Source organism: Lemur catta, chromosome 14 (assembly GCF_020740605.2).
Source record: "Lemur catta isolate mLemCat1 chromosome 14, mLemCat1.pri, whole genome shotgun sequence".
In the NCBI taxonomy this organism is placed as follows: domain Eukaryota; kingdom Metazoa; phylum Chordata; class Mammalia; order Primates; family Lemuridae; genus Lemur; species Lemur catta.
In genome coordinates, this window is record NC_059141.1 from 9,315,751 (window position 1) to 9,332,223 (window position 16,473).

A 16,473-nucleotide genomic window follows, 5' to 3' on the forward strand; every position below is an offset into this window, starting at 1 on the left:
TCTATTCTGAATCAAAAAAAAAAAAAAAAAACAGGCCAGGGGTGGTGGCTCATGCCTATAAATCCTAGCACTTTGGGAGGCCAAGGCGGTAGGATCACTTGAGACCAGGAGTTTGAGATCAGCCTGAACAACATAGTGAGATCCACCTCTACAAAAAATACAAAAACTTATCCGGGCATGATAGCATGCACCTGTAGTCTCAGCTACTTAGGAGGCTGAGGCAGGAGGATCACTTGAGCCCAGGAGTTTGAGGTTACAGTGAGCTAAGACTGCACCACTGTCCTCTAACCTGGACAACAGAGCAAGACACTGTCTCTTAAAAAAAAAAAAAAACTACTCAGAGGAAACAGAAATGAGCAAAGAGAAAATCACAGTGAACATCAACTCCATGCAAAAGACCTCAGAACGCAAACATTCAGAATTTATACATATAATAAGAATAAACTCACATAGTAAAATTGAAGTCTGATCAATGCTGGGGCTGTTCTGGACTAATGTTCATTGTTCGATAAATTTCTTTAAGTAATAACAGGGCAGTATCTTCAGATTCCCTATCAAAAAAAAAAGCACATTTACTTAAGAGCCAATTAGTAGAAATGAGCTCCTATGTACAAAGGTAGAAAATGTAGCTTTTGTTCTAGTCAACTCTATCTAAGCAGGGCAAATGACAGCAGTGTAATCTCAGTGTAATCTCAATGTAACAAAGCAGTGTAGTCTCACAGCTGCCCTTAAAAACTTGGTGGATACTGATCAGTTCTAAAATAGTGGTGCTGCAATTCTCCTTGGTGACAGGGATTTATAAAGGAATGGCTTTTCAAAGTCCCTACCACTGCCACTGTGAAAGGCATTCCTATAAAAACAAGTACAGAGGGTCTTTGGTCAAAGGAAGATGACATACTGCCACCTTGTGGAAAACTAAAGGGGAAAAATATTGATTTTGAATATTTAAGAGTTCAAATGAATATTCCATAACATGACCTATCTTTAAAAGAGTCTCACTAAAACTAAAACTGCTGCATGTGCTAGCACCTAAAGGCCACTCGAATGTTACCAAAGTTAAGAATACTTACCAATAGCATAAGTGACTCTGAAGAGCGAAAAGATACTCATTAAAACTCTCTATTGGCTTTTCTTGAAGAACGTAGTCAATTCGGCGGCCTCCATTTAACATTCCAACCTTTCCTAAGTAGTCCTCATCCTTGGAAAAATCTGGACTTTCAACAATCTTTTCTGCTAGAATTTAAATCATTTCAATATCAAAGTCAATCACTTAATCATTATCCTTTGACTTTAGCTGACTTTCTGGGCTCAATGAGAATATTGCTTGACACTCGTAGCAACCTGGGGAGCTACATGGTTCACTCCCCATTCCTCCAAAGAGCCAGGGGAAGAGGGGCTGGTTACCCAAGAGAGAGGAGAAAGAGCCAACAGCTGACAGAAGTTGTGAAGATAAGGGGTGAGAGAGAGCATTGTAGAAAGAAAGGAAATATAGAATTAGAATCTGAAGAAGTCAAAAAGCATCATGGCACAACGACCTGACATTGCATATGAAGTCAATAAGGACACAGTTAAACAACACTATCAGGAAGATAACTTCTCAGAGTGAGTCTTTAAAATGCCTGAATACAAACTTAGTTCTCAACTCTGATTGGCCTTACGAATCTCAATAAAATTTTTAAATTACAGTGGAAAAAGTTTAGTAACTATTAGGTAAAAACTTAGTGAAAAAAACATGACAAATTTTGAAGTAATGCAACTGACAGTACAATTTATCATAACAGATTTTGCTTTATAGGAAGAGCTTCTACAGTTTAATAAGAACGACTAGAAGGGAAAAGCACCATTATATAATTTATAAGTATTATGTTCATAAATAATATTTGTATTGGAAAATGCCTCAAATGTCAAATTTACCTTCAACTACTTGCTTTTCTTCCTCTTCTTTGATTTGATTGGCCACCTTCTCCAATTCTTCTTGCAACTGAGTTGAAGAGGTATGAGCACGGGCAAACTCGTTTAATGTCTGCCAAGCACTTTTCAGAGAGCTAATAAAACCCTGCTTCAAATCAGATCCCATACGAGAGAGACTTTCTTTCAACTCTAAAGAGATTAAGTTGATACACCAAGTTAATTAGTCACTAGGTAAAATTCTGCATCAGAAAAATTAAAAGTTAACACTCTTTTCAGAGATGATAAGGCCTTTTCTTTCTCTCTTAAATGTAAAATATATGGAGTACCTCAGCCAAGAACCCTCAATATGTCAAAATGTCATTGCAAGACTTATTCTGTCATTTTTTTTAACAACTAAACTAGATCCAGCCAAAACCTATAAATTTCCTCTCTCCAAAAAAAAGGAAGTTCAAATATCATAAAAATGTAAGCACATTCATCACAGCCTTTTTTTGCTGTTACGTTAAAAAATGGGCCCACAAGATTAAAAAAATCACTTTTTCTAATCTGTAAAAATGAAGAGCTTTTGAGAATTTAACATTCTGATATAACCACAATTTGAACTTCTAATTTAGAAAAGAAATCCCTGTCCCTTCACTTTTTCTACTCTTGTCTAATAATCGTATTTGTCAAGGTCTTTGAATTATCAAATTTCTCATCTTAACTTCAAAAGGGTTAAATATTTTTAAAAAGCAAAACAAACAAAGCAAAAAGCACACTTTTTAAATAAGAGGGGGCACGATCACTTTTCCTTCTCTTCTCTATACTCCCATCCCTTTCACTCAAACTTTTAAATCTAAGGATAAGTGTAATAATACACAGTGTTAAAAGGCAAAAGAGAAATCTAAACCCAACTTGGAATTATCAATCCATTAAGTTTAATGAATTTTTTTAATAGGAAAAGTCTGTCTAGTTAGCAAGAAATAACAGCTCACTTGAGTTAGACAACATCAAATTTATTTCTTGATGGTTTGGTAATTAATTTAAATGTTATTCCTCCTCCCAATTCCAAAAATTATAACCAAACTCTATCAAAATCTAATTATGCAACTTATGACCTTATTACCAATACCCCCCATTCCTAACTATCTCAACAATCAGAATGAAATCAAAGAGAAGGAATTCATTCAAAACTTCTTTATAGCTCCTCCAAATTCTTAGTAAAAAAGTTCTGAACATAGCAGGCACTTTAAATAACATTAATTCTATCAGAAAGAATTTAGTGTTAAAATTTTCATAACTCATCACAGATTATAAAACCACAGGAAGGAAACAAGTTTTTATGGTATTGGCTTTTTACCTAAATGAAGTCGTTTTCTGCCTTTGTGATGTGGAATGAGAACCGCTTTTAGGTCCAAATCTGGAACAATCATAGGTTCTAATCTATATGCCACCGGATCAAGCTGTAAACAGAATTTATTAATAAAGAAATGAATAGAAGAAATTTATGAAAAGCTGTTTTATTTTGAGATATATGTTATACCTTAAATGGGTAAGAAAATAGATAACTGGCAAACCATAAACTTTGATTTTTTTCACACCTTATTTAAATACTGGCAATTATAACATTTTCAAGTTTGTGGGTAAAATTACTTTGCAAGCAAAGCAACAGAATTATCTCCTTGAATAAAGGCTTCTGGTAGAAAAGTTTATCGGACAGTATTGAACTGTATTTCTTAGGCCAGAGAACTGAGCCTTACAAAATCAAGTCAGTATTAATTCCCAAGAATAAGGATCTGAGAATCTATTAGGATAAAGAGGACAGGTTCTTCATCTTCTTCAAAAAAGAAAGTAAACTCAATTCACTCACTGGATGGTAAATATTGAAGAATCCTTTACAGGTAGGAAGCCTGTAATTCTCATCTATCCTATCAACTCCTCGAATGGTGAGAAACATACCAATTGGAGATCCCAAGGCAAAGAAAATCTCTGGTTCAAAGTCTAATGATTTGTAAACAACAGAAACCTAGAAAAAAATCAAATAACAATAAAAGACCATTCCAATGTTACATAATACAAAATTCTATTGAATTTTCAAAAATTCTTAGAACTGCACTTACTTAAAAGAATTCAAACAGATGATATGCTGTGTTTTCATTGACAGCTGTTGCTAGCTTAAAAAGACTAAAAAATTTCTCTTTAAAATCATTATAGACTACTACATCCTCTCACTATACTTTTATTTATTGTCTAGCATAATATATATGGTATATAAGAATTGTATATATTTATTATGGTTATAAATGTTTATTATATATTTATTATGGTTATAAATGTGGTTAAAACAGCAGACTCTAGAACCACGTCACCTGGTCTGAATCACCGCTCCACTCCTTACTCACTGTGTGACCTTGGGCAAGTTTCTTAACCTCTCTTGCCTCCATCTCAGTTTCCTCATCTGTACAATGGAGACTATAACAATGCCAAACTCACAGGGTGGTTGAAAAACAAATAACTTGATACACATAGTGTGCTTAGCACAGAGCTTAGCATATCTTAAGCATTCAATGAGTGTTACTTCTACCACCCTCTCTAGTTAAGGCAAGTTTCTTTTCATCAGAAAAATGATTTGTCCTGAAAAAGCCCCTATTTAGGGTAGCTTGCATGTAGTCTCTCAAGAGAAAGCACCAACATTTGAATAGCATTCTGTCATTTACAAAGCTCTTTCATTTCTCAGTGGCAGGAAATGTGTCTTTTCAATGTGGTATCTTAAAAGCAAAGAACAATGAACAGCATAACCCAAGGGAGCAACAGAGGTCCACAGAAAGAGGGAGGTAAGGCAAGAATCATCATGCCCACAGTGAAGCTCAGACATGTGACATGACTTACCCAAGAACACACAGCCAGTGAGTGGGAGAATGAGGACTTAGATCCAGGACTTCTAATTCCAAATCCAATTCTCTTTCTACTACACCAGGCTGCCCCTTCTAACAAAGTCTAGACTTCACATTTCTAGGCTTGCCCTTATATTTGCAAATTCAATAGTTTTGCTCCAGCAAAAAGAAAAAAGAATGTTAAAAGAAAAATTACACGATGGAAAAATTATTTACAACCTATATGACAAGGGGCTGATGGCCTTAATATGCAAGAAAAGCAAGTAAAACCAGCAGTTCACAAAAGAAAAATGTCTAAAATACATACGAGAAAATATCTAACCTCTCTTTTGCTCAAAGAAATACAATGTAATTCCATTTTCCCTGTAAAGTTATCAGAAACATAAATGAAATACTGAGAAGAAAGTAAAAATCTATTTTCATATGAAAAAAGTTTCTTTAGAAAAAAATTATGAAGATGAGACTACTACATATTTTTAAAGAAGAATGATGACACCAGTAATGGCAAGCGACAGGTGAGCAAGGCAACCTTATGAACTGCCAGTAGAAGTGCAAACTGGTACCTTTCCAGGGGTAAGTAACAGTAACTACCCAAATTTTCACCTGTACATCCTTTGGCCCAGCTACCCTACTTCTACCAATTCAACTGAAAGAAATATTAATATTAATTAAAAATGTGTACAGAAAATTGATTTTAAAATGTTTATCACTGGATTGCTTGAAAGACTGAAAAACTGGGAATTGCGTACATGCTAAATGTTATAGGTTGAACTGTGTCCCCACAAAAAAGATTTGTTGAAGTCCTTACTAACTTTGTTTGGAAACAAGGTCTTTATAGAGGTGATGAAGTTAAAATGAGATCATTAGTGTGGGCCCTAATCCAATATGACTGGTGTCGTTATAAAAAGGGAAAATTTAGACACAGAGCCAGACATTCAGAGGAAAGACGATGTGAAGAGGTAGGGAGAACAAGACATGAAAATGCAGGATTAAGGTGATGCATCTATAAACCAAGAACTGCCAAAGATGGCCAGCAAACCACCAGAAACTAGGAAGAGACAAGGAAGGATTCCCCTCCACGCTTCAGAGTGAGAATGGCCCTGCTAACACCTTGATCTCAGACTTCTGGTATCTAGAACTGTGAGACAATAGATTTCCATTGTTTAAAGCCACCCAGGTTGTGGTACTTTGTTATGGCAGCCCTAGGAAACTAATATCCAGTAATAAGGAGAAAAGAATAAATTATTATCTTTCCAAACAGTGAACCAGAGCAGTTACCAAAAATGAAGTTGTAAAGGAATATTTACTTACATAGGACTATATTCATAATATACTGTTTAAAAACAGTAGTATAATGTCTTAATAAAACATCATATATTTTCCTATTTTTGTTAAAATATGTACATAAATGTATGCTCAAACAAAAGTCTGGAAGGCCTTGCTTAAATAATTAATGGTGGTTGTTGATTAGATTATGAAGTTTTTAAAGTCTTCTTTTGCTTATCTGTATTTCTTGACTTTCTGGAAATGAATGATGCACATGGTAGTGGTTACCTGGATTGCCCAACAGCCCTTTCATCAACACACCATGGAGGTGATACGTGACTCAGGCTGGGTCAATCAACCTGTGTCCCAGGCCACAAGAATTGGTCCAGAATGGACTCAAACCAGATCAAGTAAAATCCCTCCTTGAAATTTTTTCAACTGGACCTAGCAGGCTAGATTCCTTTTCCTCAGTCAGAGCTACCAACACCCTAGATTCCTGTTTTGTGGAGAAGGCCACCTCCCAGACAGGCATGTAGCAAGTGTCCTGGCAACACAGATTCCCTTCTAGACGCTCACTCTTCACAGGTAGGTGAGGAAACCCCTGCCTTTTATTTGCTAGAATATGTTCAAGTTTGCTCATGTTTTAAAAAGAGAGCCATTATAAATATGCAATCTTTAAGAAGGAACTGGGCTTAAACAGGCTATATCAAACATTCAGTTCCATTTAATGCCTTCATGAACTCACTTAGGGCAATGGACCCTTACATATACAACTGTAAATATACCAAAAGTAACCCTGTCTAAAAGGATTTTAACACTTCTAAGCCATTCAGATACAAGTACATTAAAGTATATTATCAAATGCAGCATTATCAACCTCTTGGTCAATTTTTATAGGAATTTTTCTCCAAGGGAAGAATTATGAGTACTTTTAGAAAACTTAAGTTGAGTGAATACAGCAAGTTTCTCTCACAGAAATTTAAGTATAGTCTAAACATGATTTTCTAGCTATAGCCACTTTTGTTGTTAAGTGGCTATGAAGACCAATGCTATAAAATTATGAGTGGTGGAAAAACTGAAATAAAAACAATTTCAAAAGTTAGATGACATGTTCTGCACATGTTCAATCCCTTACTTTGACTATTATTAAAGAACCATAAAATTTTTACTAAGAGAAAAATCCGTTTTCTCCACACAGCCCCAAATAAATGTTAAATAAATACTTCAAGACTTTAAAGCCAACCCAAATGATAAAGATATATGATTCCAACATAAAATACATAGCTCTAGTCAATATGTAAACTTACCTGTCCTGTGCCAACTTTGAAAGAATCATAATCAACACGCACAGAAGAAACATAAGCACCAACTGGAAGTTTCCTCTGTGATTCATTAGATTCTGAGGGTAGAGAAGCCATTTCTTTAGTTTTCTGAGCACTTTCCTCTTTTGTAGAAGCGGCCATCACTGTCTTCTTTTCTGATGCTGCTTTTTTCTGTTCCTATGAAATAACAAAATTTCATAATATAATCTTGAGGAAAGGTTCAGTTCTCAGCTATCACTACAAGATATGCTATCTCAACATTAAGGAATGATTAGTAATTTCTTAGGCATAATAATAGCATTGTTATTATGAGACATGTCCTTTTGAGGGATACATACTAAATATTTAGGGGGGAACAGCCATGATATCTATAATTTATTTTAAAATTCTTAAAAGACTAAGAAGCAAAAGAAAAACACGGCAAAACAGCTACAATTAAACATGTAAGTACTATCATTAGATGAATCGTAAAAAAATTATTCTGAGCAAAAGAAGGCAGGTACACAAGAGTACATAATGTTCATTTTACTTATATGAACTTGTAGAATGGGCAAACTCTTCTATAGTAATAGAAATCAGAATACTAGTTTTGTTGGGGGAGAAGTTAACTAGAAAGAAGCATGAGGAAGTCACCTGAGGGACAGAAATGTTCAGTTCTTGTTTTAGGAAGTGATTACACAGGTACATACAATTGTAAAATCTTATTATACTAAATGCTTAAGATCTATGCATTTCCATAAATAAACAAAAGCTTTGGGGGCATCTATATAAAAGGTGTTATCTCTGTAATGAAACAAAAGCCATTCACATTGGTTTGTAATTAAGCCTTGAAGACAGCCACAACAATAATATCAGGGGAAGGTCAATGTCATGGGGGACTTATCTATTCCCCACAAGCATGGAGTTTCAGCAACCCTTATTCTCTAGGCTGTGAATGACTGTTAGTCTCTATTTAAACAGCTGCCTAACAAAACAGTTGGCCAAACAGGCCTTATCTATTAATTCCAAATACCAGGAAATCAGAAAACAAGTCCAACTGGTTAATTCAAAAGGCAATATAGAAAAAAGAAAACGTTGGGTAACTGATTATACCATCAACATTTTGGAAGGCTTGGTTATCTCTGCCCATTGGAGGCAGCAAAAAAGTAAACCTAAAATCCAAAATAAAGCACATTTTCCGGGTTCTTCTGTTTAAACTGTCTTTCTCACACACAAGTACTTCCCATTTTAGTCATAGAACTTAACATTCTAAATTGCTAAAAGAGCTGTCTAAAGAGACCATAAACTGTCCTACTGCCAAGAGTTGCTTTGTTCCCCTAAGATTATCTACAATAACTTTAAAACTAACTGAATCAACATATACATACTTGACTGTCAATATTCCCAACACTAAGAGCTATTCCCTTTTGAATGAAAATCACTAAGATGGCTTACAGAGAAAAGAAAAAGCACATCCGCCACAAATATTTGATCTCCTTATTATACAATAATGGGCTAATTTTGGTCCCATTACTTCAGTTACAGTAAATCAATAGGACACACCATATTATCTTCTTATTGATCTGGCAGCACCTTGTTATCTGTGAGAAATGTAGAGCAATCAATGGCAATGCGACTGAGAAAAGTCTCATGGTTCATCCAAAGGCAATGACTTTTGAATTTAAAAAATAAGATCACTCTATAGATTTTTACTCACTTCAAAACATTCTTATAATGCCATTAATTTATATATCCAAGCAACTGCAGTCTATAAACCAGGCTCCTAGAAATTTTTCAAGAACTACAGAACACTTTTCTACTTTTTTCTTTTTATTACAGAATAAAATTAAGAACATAATATAGGGCCTGAAAACAAAGCTTCTCGTTTCTTGTTTTTGTCTTTTTGACAGGCTTTTGCTTCACTGATGTGTACATGGAAACAAAAAATTTTAGGCATGGAGCACCCCGCCTGATATACAGGAAAAATACTAACTTACTTGCATTCTACTCTCAGTCTAACCACTGTGCTCATAAGAGACAAATATCTGGAGATCTGCTCACAGGGTCGCTGTGAGGCACAAGTGAGATGAAGAGCTCTTTGTAAGCTAGAATTACAGAATGATTTGACATGCAGGGGAAAATGAGATGAAAGACACCTATCAACTGCCAAAGCTAATAACCTTTCTCAACACTTAATCAAGTGTTGAGAAAGAACATGCTCGTTCTACGTCTCCAGTACATTTGAAGTTGCTCCGTTCTGTCCCACCTTCAAGCTCATACTCCCCCATCTCTCACTCAGCCACTGCACATTGACAATTACTAATCTAAGAGATTCCCCACAACCTCTCTAGCTTCATCCCCAACTCCATCTGTACACTGTAATCAAGAGAACTCTCTAAAACACAAAAGTTAAAATTAAAATTCAGAATAAATAGATGATTTGGTGCTAAATGCTAATTTGTGAGAGTTAATAAGCAGGTCAGCATTACCATGATTTTCATGGCCATAAGAACATGCATGAGAACCACTTCCTCCCAAGAGAAAAATCCAAACTTCCACGCCTGGCATTCAGGCCTTTGGAACCTCTACCCCACCCCATTCCCAGCTCACCTGAGGTTTCAGCTACAGGAAAACACATGCTCCTGAAGGCCATTTCGCTGATCCTACCCTCCTTCACTTGAGCATCAACACCTTGGGGACATATTCTCTCAAAACCCCAGTCCACTTCTCAAAGAGCCAAAACTGCCACCCCTTGTCTGGCTCTGTACAGCACAGACAGCACTCTATTAGGGACTGATGTGTTGTCATTTGTGGTCAATTCTCTCTGCCTAACTAGACTGCATACTCTTGGTTCATCTCCAAATCCCAAGAATTGAGCACAGTGCCTGACCTAAAAGAGATGTTCAATAAAATGGTACATGACTCAATTCCTTAAGCTAACCATAAAATTAAAAAAAAAAAAACAGTTCTATGACTGTATAGTCATTTTCCACATAAAGTAACATATGTTAAGTTACAAATAAATAGCACAAATAATAGAACCCCAGAAATCCAAATGATGGAAGGATCATCATAGACCATGTTAATAAAATAAAAATAAAATAGCCACCCTAAGTATTATCTAATTGGAAAATCTCTGTAAAATTAATTTGACCAATAAATTAAAATCAAACAAAACAAGTAAGTTTTCCCAGTTGTTTTATTTTTAAATGGTTTTTAGTTCTTGCTTTGTTTTGTACTGTTTTAATAATTTTTGCTGTTTGGTGATTATTTAACACATTGACTGCCACTGAGTTGTATTTAACTCAGGCCAGTTTTGAGACCAGGGCCTCAAGAAGCAAAACCCTGTAGTTGGTTCACGAAAATCTTACTTGCTGGTGTTCTCACTGTTACAATTAATATTGACAATTTAATTCTAAAAACGTGGATTGTGTTGCATATAACTCACACATAACGAATAATAAAAAAATAACAAAAATTAGAAAGAATCATTTGTTTCAATAAGACACTGTGGCCCCAGGGAAAAATTTTTTTTTCTAGTGTGGTGGTCAATGTATTAATGAGATTTTAATTTTTTATTTTATTTTTTTTCTTTTGAGACAGAGTCTCACTCTATGGCCTGGGCTAGAGTGCCGTGTCATCAGCCTAGCTCACAGCAACCTCAAACTCCTGGATTCCAGCGATCCTCCGGCCTCAGCCTCCCGAGTAGCTGGGACTACACCCAGCTCATTTTTCTATTTTTAGTAGAGATGGGGTCTCACTTTTGCTCAGGCTGGTCTCGAACTCCTGACCTCAAGCAATCTTCCTGCCTTGGCCTCCCACAGTGCTACGATTATAGGCGTGAGCTACCGCATCCAGCCTATTAATGAGATTTTAATACACGTATGTTTCCTCATCTCATTTCTGCAGTCCCCGACTCCTGGGCCATGGACTGGCACCGGTCTGTGGCCTGCTAGGAACCCAGCCGCACAGCAAAAGGCCAGTGGCAGGGAAGTGCGTGAAGTCACGCTCCACCCCCGTCAGATCAGCAGGGGCACTGTACCCTCACAGGAGAGCAAAGCCATTGCAAACTGCACATTCCAGGGATCCAGTAGCGCTCCCCATGAGAATCCAACGCCTCATGATCTGAGGTGAAACCCCCCCCATCTGTGGAAAAACCGTCTTTCGTGAAACTGGTTCCTGGTGTCAAAAAGGTTGGGGACCACTGCTTTAGATGAGGAGGAGGACTGGAAAGAGAGAAAGCGAGCTATTACTGGGTGCTCAGCTTTACACACATTACCTCATGCTCACTCCCAGTTTAGAAATGAAAGAATCAAGGATCAGAAAAATTAAGGAAATTGTTCATGAATATGTAGTTAATGAGTGGTTCAGCTGTGAATTAGGGTGACCAACTTAACTATTTGCCCAGAACTTACCAATTTTGCACCAGAAAATCCTCAAATATTAGTTTTAAAACTGAAAGGCCTTTGTCCCAGGAACTCTCTCAGTCTCAGGAAAACCAGAATGGTCAGTAAGCCTAATCTGGATTTAAATCCAGTTCTGACTAACTTCAAAGTCAGCTCCATTACTGTGCCCTAGACAGGGAGCAAACTAGCTTACCTAACCACAGCAGTATTAAAAATTTCTAAAACATGAATGAGCTGTTCACATCATGAGTTTTAGCTTTTCTTGAGAACAGATATGAACTTTACCAGTTTGGCTGCTTTATGTTCTACAAAGTTAGCTATCTTCTTTCTGGGTCCAAGGGGTATCCCCATTTCCTTCAGGTCATCCACTGTACACATAAGCTTTAAAAGGAAACAAACAGACTTATTAATACATCTAGTGATAGAGGAACTGAAATTGGAATAGGAAAATTATAAAAAGAAACTGTATCATCTAAAGCAATCTAAGAGCCAACTTTTTAAAAGTTAGTTTCTTTGTTCTTAAATCATGTATTAGTTTATGCTTTAAAATCTCTGGCCTCCACACCTAAATCATTCTTTTAACTTTTAACAGAAAACACATGCATTTTGTACAAAATTCTAAAGCTACAGTCAAGCATACAATGAAGTCTCTTCCCTCCACTCTTGTCCCAACCATCCAATTCTCCACTCAGCAGTAACTGCTGGTAATTTGCTCTCTTTGCAAAGATAATCTTATATATACACAGCATCTATGTGTATAGCCTATAGCCTACTATGCACACAGCACTGAACTTTGTTCTTTTCATGTAATGTATCTTACAGATCAGTATCTCTGACGTTGCCTCACTCATTCAACAGCTGCAGAGTACTCCATTAAGTGGATGCACCATGAATGATTTAACTAGTGTCCTACCACTGAACATTGAAGAAGTTTCTAAGGTTTCGCTGTATTACAAATAGTGCTGCAGTGAGTACTCTTGTAGATATTCTTATGTGACTATTTCTCTACAGGAAATGTTCCTGACAGTGAACTGCTGGGGCATTTTTATATTTTGCCAAACTGCCCTCCATGGAGGTTGTACCAATTTACACTCTGACCAACAATATACAACAGTACCTACTTCCTTTCATCCTGGCCACACATTATCAAACTTTCTATTTTTTTAAACTGATAGGTTAAAAACAAAATCTCATTGAACTTTCAATTTGCATTTCTCTTATGAGTTTTCATATGGTAAGAACACACTTGTTATTTCCTTTTCAGTAAACCAAGTTTATATTCTTTGCCTATTTACCTATTACACTGATGGTCTTTCTGTAACTAATTGTAGAAGCTTTGAATATAAAAGAAATAAACCCTCTGTCTATAATGTGTGTACCAAATATTTTTCCTATTCTATCACTGGCCTTCAGATGTTGTTTACAGTTTCTACTGCTACACAATTTTTTCTTCTATGGCTTCTGGGTTCATACTTAGAAAAGCCTTCCCAGATTATAGAAAATAAAAATTCTTCTGTGTTTTTCAAAAATGTATTTTGATATCAAAGTATTTAACTCATTAATTTTCAATCTTATGCACAGGGAAACCAGTTTTAAACAAAAATGAATCAAACTATCATCCATACCAGAGATTCCATATCAATCTTTTCCTTTTCAAAAGTGCTAACATATTCAGCAAGGTTAAGTGCTTCCAGAGTTTCTTGCAAAGATAGGACTTCATTTTCAACATCAAGATCACATGTCTCATCCAAAGTCAGCTTCGGCTCTTCAGGTATCTTCAAAAACAGTAGTGGAAACATTACAAAGCTCAGAAAAACCCCCCAAAAATGTCTCCTGATCTATGGAAAATCTTAAACAATTTTGCTCTATAGACAAATCATAATTCAGGTAGAATACTTTGCCAAAGTTCAAATATTCCGAAATTATATAAATTTAATAAATCATCCATTCCCCAATTTCCTATAATTTACATTATTTAAGATCATAAGCTTTCACATTTAAATTTATAATCTATAAGGAAGAAGAGAAACTCAAACAATGAGCCATCTGATTCCACTACACTTCTAAACCTCAGTGTATTTTGATATTTAAAACCAGTTTCAGGTAACAATTTGGGTTTTGGAACACTGTTCAGCTCCAACTCTAAATCTAAATGTTACCTGGGCCATGTGCAGACATACCTGCTTTTCCTGAAAATATGGTTGCTTCACAACTCCATTAGCAACAGCAAGAGGCCCAGGAGACTTTGATAAATTCAAATCTTTTTGATTAGACAGGATGTCAAACAGTATTAAAGAACCTAAGAAAAAGAAGTATTTTGCTTTATAAAGTACTAGGTGCTTTTATAATGCTAAATAAACTCTCCTTGGCCGGGTGCGGTGGCTCACGCCTGTAATCCTAACCCTCTGGGAGGCCGAGGCAGGTGGATCGCTCGAGGTCAGGAGTTCGTGACCAGCCTGAGCAAGATCCCGTCTCTACTAAAAATAAAAATAAAAATTATCTGGACAACTAAAAATATATACAGAAAAAAATTAGCCAGGCATAGTGGCGCATGCCTGTAGTCCCAGCTACTCGGGAGGCTGAAGCAGTAGGATGGCTTAAGCCCGGGAGTTTGAGGTTGCTGTGAGCTAGGCTGACGCCACGGCACTCACTCTAGCCCGGGCAACAAAGTGAGACTCTGTCTCAATCAATCAATCAATAAATAACTAAAATAATAAACTCTCCTTTTTTTCAAAGTTCATAGGCAAAAATATAAAAAACATGTTAACCAAGACCTGATAACCAATATTCTTACTTTATCAAACAGTAGAATAAATTAAAATACATGGCATTCCTAGGTAATACTAGAGGTTAATAGCAAAGGCAAAATCTAAACTCAAAGCATTCATTTCTACCCTTTATAAAACTTAAGATCTGTAATTCTAAATTTTGTACTAACAATGTCATCTACACTGAAAGCAGTGATGACTCAACAAAAATTATGTTTAAAATGTTACCTAAACTGTGACCAGCAACGGAGACTCCTCCTTTGAAGTCTGGGTTCCGACTCATAAAGAGTGCATACAGACGGTTTATCTCCAGTCCTACTTTTTCCACAATTGTCTGACAGTAGGTAGGGCTATTATAAAATAAAATATCTAGCAATGTTTCATTGGTAAAGTGACGAAACCGACCAATACTGGATAAGGTGATTTTTTTGATATTCCTGTTTAAAAAGAAAAAAAAAAAAAGTATGTTCAATCAGTATCCACCTTAAATCTACCAACTTTTAAAAGTTTAGATTTTGATTCCCAAAAATACAAGAAACCCTATAGACTAAATACGACTTGATTCTCTAGATAGAGTTATAAATCAAGATAAAGCAAAAAAGAGTTATTTATGACTAACTATACTATGAATTTTGGGATTCTCTCAGGAGTTGGTATATAAAATGTCACATGCAAAGATTTTAATTTTATTTTTAGAGAGGGAAACTTCCATTTTTCTTTCAGTTAACTGGAAATCTGGACATGTACAAAAATTGTGGGTGGAAAGCACAAAAGAGAATGTCACATGGAAAAAAAAAGGTGCTAGATGGAATGAAAACTTTTCTTGATTTGAGAATGACCAAAATAAAGTTCATGAATATCCACAGAGAAAGAAAACACCCTCATGATGGGGCCTAACATAGACAGAATGTTGTTTGTAGAATTTGTTCTATTAAACCATGCGCCATGAACATTATGATGTTCACTAAAATCCAGACATGTTATTAGCCCTGTGTGCCAGCATAAATATTACCTATATTTGTGGTTCTCAATTGGGAGTATTTAAAATTGAATAGAGTATTATTAGCTGTCACAGTACATGGTGAGCACTGCTACTATTTAGTGGCCATCAGGTTAAGGATGTCTACATCCTTATGCAGCAAAGAACTGTCCTGCCAAGAGCATCTCCACTGGGAAATAACACTCCGAATGAGTGGTTCTCAGCCAGGAGCTATTTTAACCCCCAAGAGTCATTTGGCAATTTCTAGAGACATTTCTGGTTGTCACATTGTGGGGAAAGGGCATGCTACTGTAATCTAGTGGGTGGAGAGGCCGCTAAGCAACAACTATAGAGATTAGAATAGTATTTTAAAACCACCTAAAATATCTTATATTCTCTTAAATATTTACAATAGGAATACATACATACAACACACACACATACAGAAATGTAGCATGTAAATTTTACAGCCAATATTTAATCATATGTCAGAGCAAGTATAAAATTTTTAAAAATATACTTGAAGGCATAATAAACTATTTCATATTATGGTTTAAATTTTGCATTTAATTTGACTAATCTGAAAAACAAGTTATCAAAATCCACAAACCTGTCAACACCTGTGGCATCGCCACCCAAGGAACTGTGCCAATGAACCGGAAGGAACTCCACTCTGCTTATTTTCCCATCATCTAGAGATTTCTTGAAATGTGTCTGCAGCAATTTGAGAGACACCACTCTAAAATCATCCACTTCAAAAAAAAGAAAATGACGGAAGATAAATTAAATTGATTAAAGTGTCCTAGCTGGATAGCTAGTTAGCAATTACCTCAAACATGCCAGTATTTTTATAACATAAAGATACATTTTTAAAAGAAAAAAATGAGGATAACAAAATTAATAAAAGAAAAAGAACAGCCAACTCCTAGAAAGCTCTTTTTAGCATTTCATTATTTTAGAGGAATGTAT

The 16,473-nt window shown here is 35.8% G+C and overlaps 1 protein-coding gene across 5 annotated transcripts in view; it reads right to left on the minus strand.

The window, feature by feature from the left end:
* Positions 1-16,473, minus strand: part of LOC123650228 (SEC23 interacting protein) — a 51,906-nt gene that overhangs the window by 17,925 nt on the left and 17,508 nt on the right. For 4 of the 5 annotated variants that reach the window (XM_045568814.1, XM_045568811.1, XM_045568813.1 and 1 more), the window contains exons 8-18: positions 16,115-16,256; positions 14,754-14,962; positions 13,938-14,056; positions 13,383-13,532; positions 12,043-12,138; positions 7,358-7,549; positions 3,761-3,916; positions 3,251-3,353; positions 1,915-2,100; positions 1,071-1,233; positions 450-551 (exon numbers count right to left, since the gene is read on the minus strand). In XM_045568814.1, coding sequence (XP_045424770.1) covers positions 470-551; positions 1,071-1,233; positions 1,915-2,100; positions 3,251-3,353; positions 3,761-3,916; positions 7,358-7,549; positions 12,043-12,138; positions 13,383-13,532; positions 13,938-14,056; positions 14,754-14,962; positions 16,115-16,256 — 1,598 coding nt within the window. In that variant the 3' untranslated portion in view covers positions 450-469. The remainder of the gene's footprint in view (positions 1-449; positions 552-1,070; positions 1,234-1,914; positions 2,101-3,250; positions 3,354-3,760; positions 3,917-7,357; positions 7,550-12,042; positions 12,139-13,382; positions 13,533-13,937; positions 14,057-14,753; positions 14,963-16,114; positions 16,257-16,473) is intronic. The other variant, XM_045568816.1, reaches the window with a different exon arrangement.